Source organism: Leptosomus discolor, chromosome 25 (assembly GCF_034619465.1).
Source record: "Leptosomus discolor isolate bLepDis1 chromosome 25, bLepDis1.hap2, whole genome shotgun sequence".
Classification (NCBI taxonomy): Eukaryota; Metazoa; Chordata; class Aves; order Leptosomiformes; family Leptosomidae; genus Leptosomus; species Leptosomus discolor.
The window spans coordinates 2,427,965-2,440,705 of NC_141415.1; the positions used below are offsets into that span (position 1 = coordinate 2,427,965).

General features: G+C 55.4%; 3 protein-coding genes across 3 annotated transcripts; 2 read left to right on the plus strand and 1 right to left on the minus strand.

Annotated features, from left to right (window-relative positions):
* Positions 1–514: 514 nt before the first annotated feature.
* On the plus strand, positions 515–838 carry LOC147413659 (feather keratin 1-like). The gene has a single exon (XM_086477800.1). It carries the CDS (start codon positions 515–517, stop codon positions 836–838), a length of 324 nt encoding a protein of 107 aa, XP_086333926.1.
* Positions 839–4,807: 3,969 nt separating this feature from the next.
* On the minus strand, positions 4,808–5,134 carry LOC147413660 (feather keratin 3-like). The gene has a single exon (XM_086477911.1). The coding sequence runs from the start codon at positions 5,132–5,134 to the stop codon at positions 4,808–4,810; it is 327 nt and encodes a 108-aa protein (XP_086334037.1).
* Positions 5,135–10,806: 5,672 nt separating this feature from the next.
* On the plus strand, positions 10,807–11,130 carry LOC147413661 (feather keratin 1-like). Its single transcript, XM_086477891.1, has one exon. The coding sequence runs from the start codon at positions 10,807–10,809 to the stop codon at positions 11,128–11,130; it is 324 nt and encodes a 107-aa protein (XP_086334017.1).
* The last annotated feature ends 1,611 nt before the right edge of the window (positions 11,131–12,741 follow it).

Consider the following 12,741-nt stretch of genomic DNA (forward strand, 5'->3'; position numbering starts at 1 on the left):
GAAACCAATACACAACCTGCGCCATTAGGCAGGATATTTTGCTTTGGAGGTGAGTCTGTTGGAAAATTACTGCCCGTGTGCAGTGACTGTGGGCCTGGGGCGGTGCAGGAGCAGTATATAAGAGGGCGCTTCTGCTCACTCTCATCCCCTCCTCTTGACTCCATCTCCTTGGGAAAAAGGTGAGCCTGAAGCTCTTTCCTCTCCTTCTCCTCCTTCTCCTCCTCTACAGTTTCTCAGCACATACATGCTTCTTTGTCCTCTGCTGGGTCTTAAGGCTGCTTGCCATGGGAGAGGGAAGGTGTGGCATGGAGAGAGACTGAAGGCTGAAATGTCTCCTGAAGTAGGGGCTAGGGGCTAGGTGGGGACATCTGTGAGTATGGTTGCTGTTGGTAGAGCTCTTTTGAGCTGAAGGAAAAGCTTTCCCTTGTGATAGGTTGACAGGCTGCTCCTCACCCATCTCCCTTGCTCTGCTTCCCCCTGCCCTCTCTCCCAGGTGCACCTCCAGCCTCAAGACATGTCCTGCTTCAACCCGTGCCAGCCCTGCCTGCCCCGCCTGCCCTGCCAGCCCTGCGGCCCGACCCCGCTGGCCAACAGCTGCAACGAGCCCTGTGTCAGGCAGTGCCAGGACTCCAATGTCTTCATCCAGCCCTCCTCTGTGGTGGTGACCCTGCCCGGCCCCATCCTCAGCTCCTTCCCGCAGAACACCGCCGTGGGCTCCTCCACCTCCGCTGCCGTTGGCAGCATCCTCAGCTCTGAGGGAGTGCCCATCAACTCTGGGGGCTTTGGCCTCTCCAGCCTGGGCAGCCGCTACTGCGGCAGGAGGTGCCTCCCCTGCTAAAGCTGCTGACGATGGCCCCGGGGAAGACCCCACATCCCCCACGTACCGGACTGGGGACGGAGCATCAGCTTGTTGCTTCCAGAGGGGCTGAGCAAGCCCAGCGCCACCTGCAAAAGTACAGGGACGGCCTGTCCTCTCGGAAAGTACGGCTCATGCCTGACTTTCTTCTCTTCCACTCCCTCCTTTCCCTGCCATGTTCTTCTCTTGTGCTCCCATGGGCTATGAGACCCACAAAACCAGCCTAGGGAGGACCTGCTCGTACTGCTCCCTCTTTGGGGCACGCAGAAGGGCACCTGCTGGGATCTCCACCCCAGCCATGGCGTGCAGACTCCTGTCTGCCCCTTGTGCTCCCTGCGCTGGGGCCTCTACTCTGAGTGACCCTCTTTCCACTTTTGACTCATTAAAGTTCAGCTGCATCCCAGCCCACGCCTCTGGGTCATCCTTTCCCCTGCAAAAGCTCTCCCAAGATGCTCAGGAAGAGACATGTGGCTCAGGGCTGGGTCTGCGAAGGGGTCCTTGAGGATGGCCGTGCGCTGACCCAAGCTTGCATAGAGTATGCATAGTCATGCGTCAGCTCCCCCTCCCCTCCTTTTGGAACGGTGAAGGCTCCCCATGTGCCCCATGCACCCCTGCCTTCCCAGGGCAACGCTCTCCTTTCTGTTGCTGCGGCAGTGCCCGCAGTGGGAAGCACCATGCACAGGTCATTCAAAATCTTTCTTGTGGTGGGTAACATTGTCTTCCTGCCACATGCATGGGGATAGCTTCGTGGTCGCATTCCTAGGCACGTGACCATGTCCACACTGCCATTTCACTCCCAAGAAATACATCTCCTCTGAAATTTCTCGCCCCTTCAAAGTTCTCACGGCCAGCCCACCTTTCAGAAGAAACGGAAGTCTTCTTTTGCCCTTCTCAAACAATTCTTCTCCTTTCTACCCCACGTGATGGGACAACTAAACTGCCACTAAATTGACAGCCTTCTTACACGGCTCCTTCTTAGCAGCTGTCCTCCCCCTCTGTTTGTTGACATAGGCTTCCAGCTTAAAGCTGGGCTCACCATCCCACTTCCCCGGGTCATGCAGGAAGAACCAGAGAGCACCGTGCAGCATGGAGTGGTCTGGCTCCGTGGGGCGCCTCCCACAGATGAGGTGCTGGCCTGTCTTGACAACGAGGCAGAGGGATTTTCTTCAAAATTTCAGAGATAGGAAGACGCTCTCTCCACAGTTGCTGTATCCAAAGCTGAGCAATATGCTGCTGACAAGCCAGCAGACTATAACACTCGTGCAGTTTGGACAAATTTCTTCACGTGGCACATAGGCACAGGTCCTTCTCCAGACCTCAGGAGACCTCGTTGTCATGAAGATGACATAGATGACTTCCAGCACCCCTAATTCTCTCGGGTACTGGAAGCCTTCCGAAGCACTAGTCCACCTTCCATGCTAAATCACAGGTTCTCCCTTGAATGGATATCTTGCCCTCACACTTGACAGGAGACGCCTCCACAGACTGCAGTTCATTGACTCTTTTCAACTCCACGGTCAACTCCCTGGTCCCTAGCAAGGAAGACCTCTTGTTGCGCTTCCTTACCTTCCAGTTCCTGCTTGCTGGCCCCACTCTCCCAGCATCAGAGTTGACAGGCAATCCTTCACTCACCTGGCGGCTGCCTGTATGCATTCGACATCTCCCCCAGTCCTTTCGAGGTCAGGAACCGGGTACTTTCTGTCTCTTGAGCAATTTCTATCCCTTCTTCCACCCATTTCTTTGCTGAAGGACCGGCTTACCGATCACACTCTCCCTCCTCCTCACTCCCTTACTAGTTGATCATATGGATCCATTCGCCTCCTTGACCACTGTTTCTTTTTCCCTACTGGACCATTTATGGCAGGTCGTGTTTGGGTCCCTACATCAACAATGGTGTTCTCAGATGTGGCTTGGGTCTGCGCCTGAGCTACCGTGTTCTTAGATGTAGTTTGGATCCCAAGCTTAATCGTGACATTCTCAGATGGGGCTTGGGTCCCGGTCTTAGACACAGGCCTCTGACAGAACTGAATCATGGCTCGACAGGCACAGAGCAAGAGCCAATACAGTGCTAGAAGCTGCCACCCAGGGTCTAGCCATCTCCGGCCTTGTTTCACTGTGGCCGCACCCAAAATTTTGTCTCTACTTACACAAGCATGACACCAGGTTCCACAAAGCCCGCACTAAGCCGACAGTCTTAATCAGGAGTTTTAAACACCCCCCGTAAGAGTGAACAAGGACCTTGGGAGCCTGTACAACAAAGCTACCCTCACCAGACCCAGCTGGAAAAAGGGAGGTGTATTCCCATATCCTCTCCACAAGACAGCTCCCCCAGCACAGTGAGGGCCTCAGTGAGAGGGAAAAGCGCATCGCCTTTTGTTCTGTTAATGTGTTCCCAAGCTCAGCCAAAGAAAGGCATAAGCACTGCAGCAGGCAAACTCCCCGACCTGCACAAAAGCCTGCTAATTAATAACTACTGCAACTGTAGCATGCTCAATGCAACACTGGCATTGCCTCCAGCCCCAAGTTGAGCGCCAAAAAAACTGCTTGTCTAGCTGCCACGTGTCCGCCAAGGGGCTCTATCGCTCCCCCGCTTCAGAAAGAAAAGGGGAAACAAAATAAGATCAAAAACTGTGTGTCAAGAGAAAGGCAGTTTCAGAAAGAAAAGCAAAGGTTGCGCAGCGAAGCAAAGCATAAAGATCCTGCTTCCCATCAGCAGGCAACATCCAGCCATTGCTCCTAAGTATTGCCACAGCAGGCACCGCGGTCGCTTCAAAAGAAAAATGCCTCATTAACAAATGCACCAACCTCCTCCACCTTTCACTTAGCTTTTAGTGCTGAGCACGTTGGCATGGAGTATGGAATATCCCTGTGGTCACTGAGAAACACAGCCTGCAAGCACCGCTCGGCAAAAGCTCATACATTTATGTGTTCTCAGCACCATTACAGATGTAAATACAAAGCACAGAACTATGAGGGCTACTACGGAAAAAGTGAACTCCATCACAGCCAAATGCTATTACAGTCGTTGTGGGGATCTCAGCTGGACTGAGGCCTCTCGACAGGGCAACTTTGACCTTGAGAGGATTCCAGTCTACCTGTGAGAGAACAGGCAGGAGCAAGAAGAGCTGAAGCTGCAAGATAAGCAAGTCCTGAGAAAGTGTCGACTACAAGGCAAGCTATACATGTCCTTTTGGCAGAAGAGCTGAGTTATAATGAACTGTGGAAATGACAAATGATAATACTGTATAATAATTCAGAACCAATTAGAAGGAGACACATCTGGGAAAGATAAGGGGAAAGAGAGTATAAATGAATAGGCAATAAGGGCTTTTGTACTAGCAGGCTTTCAAAAAGATTTGTTGTCATGTCGCTTTGCCCGTCTCAACCACAACAAATTGTCTTGAAGACCACTCCACAAACATCCCCCAAACCTCCTCCCAGAACAACCCCTGAGCAACGTCACTCTTCCTCGCGAACTTGGGAGAGCTTCTGAAGGGAAAAGGGTGACACGGAGGCGTGGGCTGGGATGCAGCAGGACTTTAATGAGTCAAAAGAGAGAAACAGGAACACCCTGAGTAGAGGCCCCGGTGCAAGGATCAAAAGGGGCAGACAGGAGCCTGCGCCCCATGGCTGCGGCGGACATCCCACCAGGAGACCATCTGCCTGCCCCACAGAGGGAGCAGGGCCAGCAGGTCCTCCCTAGGCTGGTTTTGTCGGACTTCCAGCCCATGGGAGCACAAGAGAACAGGAACATGGCAGGGAAAGGAGAGAGTGGAAGAGGGGAAAGGCAGGCATGGGCTGTGCTTCCTGAGAGCCCAGGCTGGCCCTATCCTTTTGCAAGGGCTGCTGGGCTTGCTCCGTTCCTCTGGAAGCAACAAGCCAATGCTCCGTCCCCAGTCCGGTGCCATCTTGAGCATGTGGGGGCCTTCCCCAGGGCCATTGCCAGCAGCTTTAGCAGGGGAGGCATCTCCTGCCGCAGTAGCGGCTGCCAAGGCTGGAGAGTCCGAAGCCCCCAGAGTTGATGGGCACTCCCTCAGAGCTGAGGATGCTGCCAACGGCAGCGGAGGTGGAGGAGCCCACGGCGGTGTTCTGCGGGAAGGAGCTGAGGATGGGGCCGGGCAGGGTCACCACCACAGAGGAGGGCTGGATGAAGACATTGGAGTCCTGGCACTGCCTGACACAGCACTCGTTGCAGCTGTTGGCCAGCGGGGTCGGACCGCAGGGCTGGCAGGGCAGGCAGGAGGGCAGGCAGGGCTGGCACGGGTTGAAGCAGGACATGTCTTGAGGCTGGAGGTGCACCTGGGAGAGAGGGCAGGGGGAAGTAAAGCATGAAGGGTGGGTAGGAGCAGCCTGTCACCCCACCACGAGGGAGACAAGGCATCAGCTGGAGACAAGAGCCGGAGGCATTGTACAGAGACCCACAGGCTGCTTCTCCTCAGCACAGAAGAGCCCTGCCATGACGGACCAAGCCCAGGGAGATCCCTGCCTAGCCCATAGCTCAGAAGACACCGAGCCAAGAAACAACTTCTCTCCATAGCAAAATTTCTACCCCCTTCCCTCGCCCAAGACCTCTTGCTCGAAGACCCAGCAGAGGACAAAGGGCCAGGTATGCACTGGGATACTCTGGAGGAGAAGAAGGATAAGGAAGAGGACAAAGGGCTTCAGACTCACCTCGTTCCCAAGGAGATGGAGGCGAGAGGAGGGGATGAGAGAGTGAGGAGAAAGGCCCGCTTTTATACTGCTCCTGCACCGCCCCAGGCCCACAGTCACTGCACACGGGCAGCAATTTTCCAACAGACTCACCTCCAAAGCAAAATATCCTACCTAATGGCGCAGGTTGTGTTTTGGTTTCCGTCAACACTGCCATTTCATTTCCTCATTCCTGACATGTCTGCTCTGCCATGCAGGCTCCTTTCACGTGTGTGGTGAGACGCCCAAGGATAATCCCACGTAAGATCGTGTCTGTGCAGGCAGAAGATGTGTCCCCAAGTGCTGGAGGGGTCCCGAGCAGACAGGGGATGTTGGCTTGGGGCAGTGAAGTGCGATGCTTTGCAACTCATTTCACAGCAAGAGGTCCAGCTCTGCCCTGCCCTGCACGCCTCAGCAGAGCAACCAAAGGTTCCTCTTTTTAACGACGTGCCACGTGCTTCTCTCTCCTCCCTTTCTCTCAGCTCACTCCAACGCTCACTGCCCATTTGCACCTCCCAGCAGCCAGGTTTCAGCTCTCTTTCTCTCCATGCCCTTTGCTCTGGGGAGAACATTTGCCAGGCTGTCTGAGTATGTAGGGCTGGGGTTAGGAAATCCAAAGCCCACCTAGCGTTGAGACAGGCAAAGCACGTGGAGGGCAACAAGAAACTCTTCTTCCAGGTACGTCAGCACCAAAAGCAAGGCTTGGGCAAAGGCGGCCCCAGCGCTGAACGGGGCAGCTTCCCTGAGGACAGGGGATACAGGAAAGCTGGACATACTCCAAGGGTTCTAGGCCTTGGTCCTGCTGTGGCAGGGTTTGCTGTCAAGGGATTGCTCTCCTGACACTCCTGGGAATATCTGGAACACAAAAGACCTGCAGCACAGGAGGATAAGGCGTGGGAAATTTCCAAAAAACTGGGCTGGCGTGGTGTCTCTACAAGGCTGCTCTCAACCCCCTTTTGACGTCACAGCAGCCAGGGCATGCACCTGAGGACTGGAAGAAAGCCAGTGGGCCTCCTGTCTTCAAGAAGGGCATGAAGGATGAGCTCTGGAAGGACGGGTCCGTCGGCCTCACCTCAATCCCTGCAAAGCTGATGGAGCACATCGTCCCGGAAGGCTTTTCCCAACATGAAAGGACGAGAAGGTGGTTGTGAGAGGTCAGCATAGATTTATGGAGGAGAAAGCAGGCCTGACCAACCTCGCAGCCTTCTTTCATGACCTGCCTGCCTCCGGTGCGTGAGGGAAGTGCAGCAAATGTTGTTCATTTCATCTAACGAAGGCTTTTGACACTGCAACAATCCTTAGAGACCAAGTGATGAAAGACAGGCTTGGGAAGAGGGCGGTGCAGGGGATTGAGATCTGTCACGGCTGACGGTCTCCAAGGGTTGGGAGTAAGTGGCACAAAGTTCAGCTATCGTCCACTCACTCCTGGTGCAAGGCAGGGGACCAGACCAGGGTCACTAGTGTACAGTTTTAGCCCTCTGTGCAAAGTTCTGCAGCAGGGGAGAAAGAACCTCCTGCACCGCTACAGGCTGGAGCCCATGGGCTCCCAAAGAGCTTTGTAGCAGAGGACGTGGCTCCTGGTGGACACCGTGAGGCAGGCCTGTGCCTGTGTGAAAACGGCATTTGACAGCGTCCTGGGCCACATAAGGAAGGGGTTTGCTATCCGATTGTGGAAGGTGGTCCTTCTTGTTGGCTCAGCACTACTGAGACCACATCTGCCATGAACCGTGCCCAGTTCGTGGCTCCCCAGTACAAAACGGGCATGACCATAGTGGTGGGAGACCAGCAAAGGGCCACGGAGCCCAGGAAGCAACTGGAGCCACTGAGGCAGGAGGGACTGTGGGAGCTGGGCTTGTACAGCCTGGAGGAAAGAAGGCCCCGAGGCATGCCTCTCAGCAATGTGGCAGAGAGCTGATGGGAGGGAGTCAAGAACACAGAGCCCAACTCTCTCCTAAGTCCTACCCAGTGAAAGGACCAGAGGTAAGAGGCACATAGCGAAATCTGGGAAATCCCATGTAAACATAAGAAAAGACTTGGCGCTCAGCATCCTCCAAAGCCTGACTGTGCTTTGAGCAGGGACGCTTGCACTAGACCATCTCCAGAGGTCCCTTCCAACCTCAAGGATTCTAGGGTTCTCTCACAGGCAATAGAGAGGTGATGAGCAGCTGCCCCCAGGAGGGAAGGGCTGCTTAGGAACACTGGAATCAAGGGCAGCCAGGAGTCGACAGCAGGGAGCAAAGTGAGTAGCAAAGTACAGCCTCTGGACTTCAGGCATGTCGACGTCAGCGCATAAAGGCAGCTGGTAAATAGGATGACATGGAGGCAGCTGTGAAGCGCAGAAGAACTGAGGAGAGCTGGCAGACCCTGAGGCACCTCACAGTCCAAGAGCAAGACGGATCCAGCCCGATACTCAGGAAAACAAGCAGAGACTGGGTGCGTGGAAGGCAACGGACACACAGGCCTCATCTTCCTTGCAAGGCAGACCGGGCAGCTCTCCTGAATGCTCCGTGGAGGGATAGAAAGGGTTGCAGAAAACATCTCCCCTCCGGCTGGGACTTATCCCTGCGTCCCAGGCAGTACGTCTTCTCCCAGCGTGACTGCTTCAGCGTTTCTCCTTCCCCATGCCCCAAAGGACTCCTCCAGCCTCGACAACAACCCAGCACCAGCAGAGAGGCAAGGAAACTTCCCGCAACCACCCAAGGAGCGAGGGCTGTCCGGACCCTGCAGTGCCACGTGCCTGAGGGTGCTCAGGGAAGGGATGTGCTCAGAAGGGCCCTGGGTACAAAACAGCGCTCGGACTACATCAAGGAGGTGATGCACTTCCCTGCCCTGCAGACATGCAGGCAGCTGGGACGCGTCGCAGGAGGGCGAGGGAATGCCTTCAGTAGGCAAGCTTCCTGGGATAGCCTCTCCCTACCCACGATGAGTCACACTCTACCTTTTGGATTCGCCTTGACTCTGACTTCAGGTGTGAGGCCAAGCCAGGGCTGCGTGCTGTCTGCAGGCCCGTGTGCCACACAGGGCTGAATTCCCCTCTGGCCAGGGCAGCCCCACCCGTGCCTCAGGAAAATCAAGCACTGGCCTCTACCTCAGTGCACAGGTCCACGCAGCCTCAACAGCCAGTGCCCTCAGCCTCACCTTCTTTCCAGCACTCCCACGTGTCAGGCGGGGAGGTGGTCACAGAACAGTCAGCATGTATTGGAAAAGGGGCCAGGCCTCTCTGTCTCCTGCTGGTCAGTGGCTAAAGCCTGCAGCCATAGTGCGGGGTGTTCTGAGGAGAGGGGGAGGAACGAGGCGCTGTCCCAATCCTCAACACACCCCTCTGGTAGTGAGAGGGGAGGAACCTGAATTCACAGGGCTTGAGCAGTAATCAGGCGCGCATGCAACCACAGAATAACAGACTCATAGAATACTTTGGGTTGGAGGGGACCTTTAAAGGTCATCTAGTCCAGCTCCCCTGCAATGAGCAGGGACATCTTGAGCTAGGTCGGGTTGCTCAGAGCCCCATCCAACCTCACCTTGAATGTTTTCAGGGATGAGCCTTCTACCACCTCTCTGGAAAACCCGTGCCAGTGTTTGAACACCCTCTTCGTAAAAAGTTCCTTCCTTTCTCTCTAGTCTCAATCTACCCTCTTTGAGTTGAAAACCATTGCTCCCTGTCCTATCGCAACAGGCCCTGCTGAGATCATTGCCCCCATCTCTCTTAGAGCACTCCCCTTTAAGTACTGGAAGGCCACAATAAGGTCTCCTTGGAACCTTCTCTTCTCCGCGCTGAACAACCCCGGCTCTCTCAGCCTGTCTCCATAGGAGCGCTGCTCCAGTCCTCTGACCATTTTCGTGCCCCTCCTTTGGACCCGCTCCAACAGGTACATATCGTTCCTGTACCGAGGACTCCGGAGCTGGACACAGGACTCCAGGTGGGTCTCACCAGAGTGGAGTACGTGGGGACAATCACCTCCCTTGACCTGCTGGCCACCCTTCTTTTCACGCAGCCCAGGATACGGGTGGCCGCCTGGGCTGCGAGCGCACATCGCTGGCTCCTCTCCAGATTTTCCTCCACTGCTACCCCGAGTCCTTCTCCGCGGGGCTGCTCTCAATCCCTTCATCCACAGCCTGTATTGATTCCGCAGATTGCCCTGACCCGGCTGCAGGACCATACAATTGGCCTTGTTGAACTTCATCATGTTCACGCGGGCCCACTGCCCAACCTCGTCCAGGGTTTTGGGAGGGCAATGTTCTCCCTCTGCAAGCCTGCTGATGGCACTGCTTTGGCACCCCCAGAGACTGCCGCGAGACAGGGCAATTTGACAAAAAAAACAGCAAACGTCCCCAGGAAAGAGAAGCTTTCCATGGGCCAAGGCATTGGAAAGCAGTAGCGTAGCCCACCTGCCTAGAGAGGTAATGATCAGTGACGGCTGGAGCGAGCAGGGAGGCAGGCAGGGAGGGAGAAGGATGCGGCACGTCCTCGTTCGCAGAAGCCTTTGGGCACTCAGGAGAGGATTGCATTGGGGGGGGAAACGTGCGCACCTTCCTGCACGGCGTGTGAAAACAATCCCCCGCATATTTCCTGAGACCCATGTCCCCATCTGCACAGGCATCTCCAGCAAGCGGGAGCACATCTTGTGCCTGTAACACTGATGTGTTCCTGCCCACAATATCCTTGGGCCTCTCATCCTCCGACTTGAAAGGAGCCTCCTTGGCCTAGTGAGCATGTCAGAAATGAGGAAGTGAAATGACAGTGTTGACGGAAACCAATACACAACCTGCGCCATTAGGTAGGATATTTTGCTTTGGAGGTGAGTCTGTTGGAAAATTACTGCCCGTGTGCAGTGACTGTGGGCCTGGGGCGGTGCAGGAGCAGTATATAAGAGGGCGCTTCTGCTCACTCTCATCCCCTCCTCTTGACTCCATCTCCTTGGGAAAAAGGTGAGCCTGAAGCTCTTTCCTCTCCTTCTCCTCCTTCTCCTCCTCTACAGTTTCTCAGCACATACATGCTTCTTTGTCCTCTGCTGGGTCTTAAGGCTGCTTGCCATGGGAGAGGGAAGGTGTGGCATGGAGAGAGACTGAAGGCTGAAATGTCTCCTGAAGTAGGGGCTAGGGGCTAGGTGGGGACATCTGTGAGTATGGTTGCTGTTGGTAGAGCTCTTTTGAGCTGAAGGAAAAGCTTTCCCTTGTGATAGGTTGACAGGCTGCTCCTCACCCATCTCCCTTGCTCTGCTTCCCCCTGCCCTCTCTCCCAGGTGCACCTCCAGCCTCAAGACATGTCCTGCTTCAACCCGTGCCAGCCCTGCCTGCCCCGCCTGCCCTGCCAGCCCTGCGGCCCGACCCCGCTGGCCAACAGCTGCAACGAGCCCTGTGTCAGGCAGTGCCAGGACTCCAATGTCTTCATCCAGCCCTCCTCTGTGGTGGTGACCCTGCCCGGCCCCATCCTCAGCTCCTTCCCGCAGAACACCGCCGTGGGCTCCTCCACCTCCGCTGCCGTTGGCAGCATCCTCAGCTCTGAGGGAGTGCCCATCAACTCTGGGGGCTTTGGCCTCTCCAGCCTGGGCAGCCGCTACTGCGGCAGGAGGTGCCTCCCCTGCTAAAGCTGCTGACGATGGCCCCGGGGAAGACCCCACATCCCCCACGTACCGGACTGGGGACGGAGCATCAGCTTGTTGCTTCCAGAGGGGCTGAGCAAGCCCAGCGCCACCTGCAAAAGTACAGGGACGGCCTGTCCTCTCGGAAAGTACGGCTCATGCCTGACTTTCTTCTCTTCCACTCCCTCCTTTCCCTGCCATGTTCTTCTCTTGTGCTCCCATGGGCTATGAGACCCACAAAACCAGCCTAGGGAGGACCTGCTCGTACTGCTCCCTCTTTGGGGCACGCAGAAGGGCACCTGCTGGGATCTCCACCCCAGCCATGGCGTGCAGACTCCTGTCTGCCCCTTGTGCTCCCTGCGCTGGGGCCTCTACTCTGAGTGACCCTCTTTCCACTTTTGACTCATTAAAGTTCAGCTGCATCCCAGCCCACGCCTCTGGGTCATCCTTTCCCCTGCAAAAGCTCTCCCAAGATGCTCAGGAAGAGACATGTGGCTCAGGGCTGGGTCTGCGAAGGGGTCCTTGAGGATGGCCGTGCGCTGACCCAAGCTTGCATAGAGTATGCATAGTCATGCGTCGGCTCCCCCTCCCCTCCTTTTGGAACGGTGAAGGCTCCCCATGTGCCCCATGCACCCCTGCCTTCCCAGGGCAACGCTCTCCTTTCTGTTGCTGCGGCAGTGCCCGCAGTGGGAAGCACCATGCACAGGTCATTCAAAATCTTTCTTGTGGTGGGTAACATTGTCTTCCTGCCACATGCATGGGGATAGCTTCTTGGTCACATTCCTAGGCACGTGACCATGTCCACACTGCCATTTCACTCCCAAGAAATACATCTCCTCTGAAATTTCTCGCCCCTTCAAAGTTCTCACGGCCAGCCCACCTTTCAGAAGAAACGGAAGTCTTCTTTTGCCCTTCTCAAACAATTCTTCTCCTTTCTACCCCACGTGATGGGACAACTAAACTGCCACTAAATTGACAGCCTTCTTACACGGCTCCTTCTTAGCAGCTGTCCTCCCCCTCTGTTTGTTGACATAGGCTTCCAGCTTAAAGCTGGGCTCACCATCCCACTTCCCCGGGTCATGCAGGAAGAACCAGAGAGCACCGTGCAGCATGGAGTGGTCTGGCTCCGTGGGGCGCCTCCCACAGATGAGGTGCTGGCCTGTCTTGACAACGAGGCAGAGGGATTTTCTTCAAAATTTCAGAGATAGGAAGACGCTCTCTCCACAGTTGCTGTATCCAAAGCTGAGCAATATGCTGCTGACAAGCCAGCAGACTATAACACTCGTGCAGTTTGGACAAATTTCTTCACGTGGCACATAGGCACAGGTCATTCTCCAGACCTCAGGAGACCTCGTTGTCATGAAGATGACATAGATGACTTCCAGCACCCCTAATTCTCTCGGGTACTGGATGCCTTCCGAAGCACTAGTCCACCTTCCTTGCTAAATCACAGGATCTCCCTTGAATGGATATCTTGCCCTCACACTTGACAGGAGACGCCTCCACAGACTGCAGTTCATTGACTCTTTTCAACTCCACGGTCAACTCCCTGGTCCCTAGCAAGGAAGACCTCTTGTTGCGCTTCCTTACCTTCCAGTTCCTGCTTGCTGGCCCCAC

Coding starts and splice junctions, on each gene's coding strand:
- LOC147413659 (XM_086477800.1), top strand. CDS start 515: ATGTCCTGCTTCAACCCGTGCCAGCCCTGCCTGCCCCGCCTGCCCTGC.
- LOC147413660 (XM_086477911.1), bottom strand. CDS start 5,134: ATGTCCTGCTTCAACCCGTGCCAGCCCTGCCTGCCCTCCTGCCTGCCC.
- LOC147413661 (XM_086477891.1), top strand. CDS start 10,807: ATGTCCTGCTTCAACCCGTGCCAGCCCTGCCTGCCCCGCCTGCCCTGC.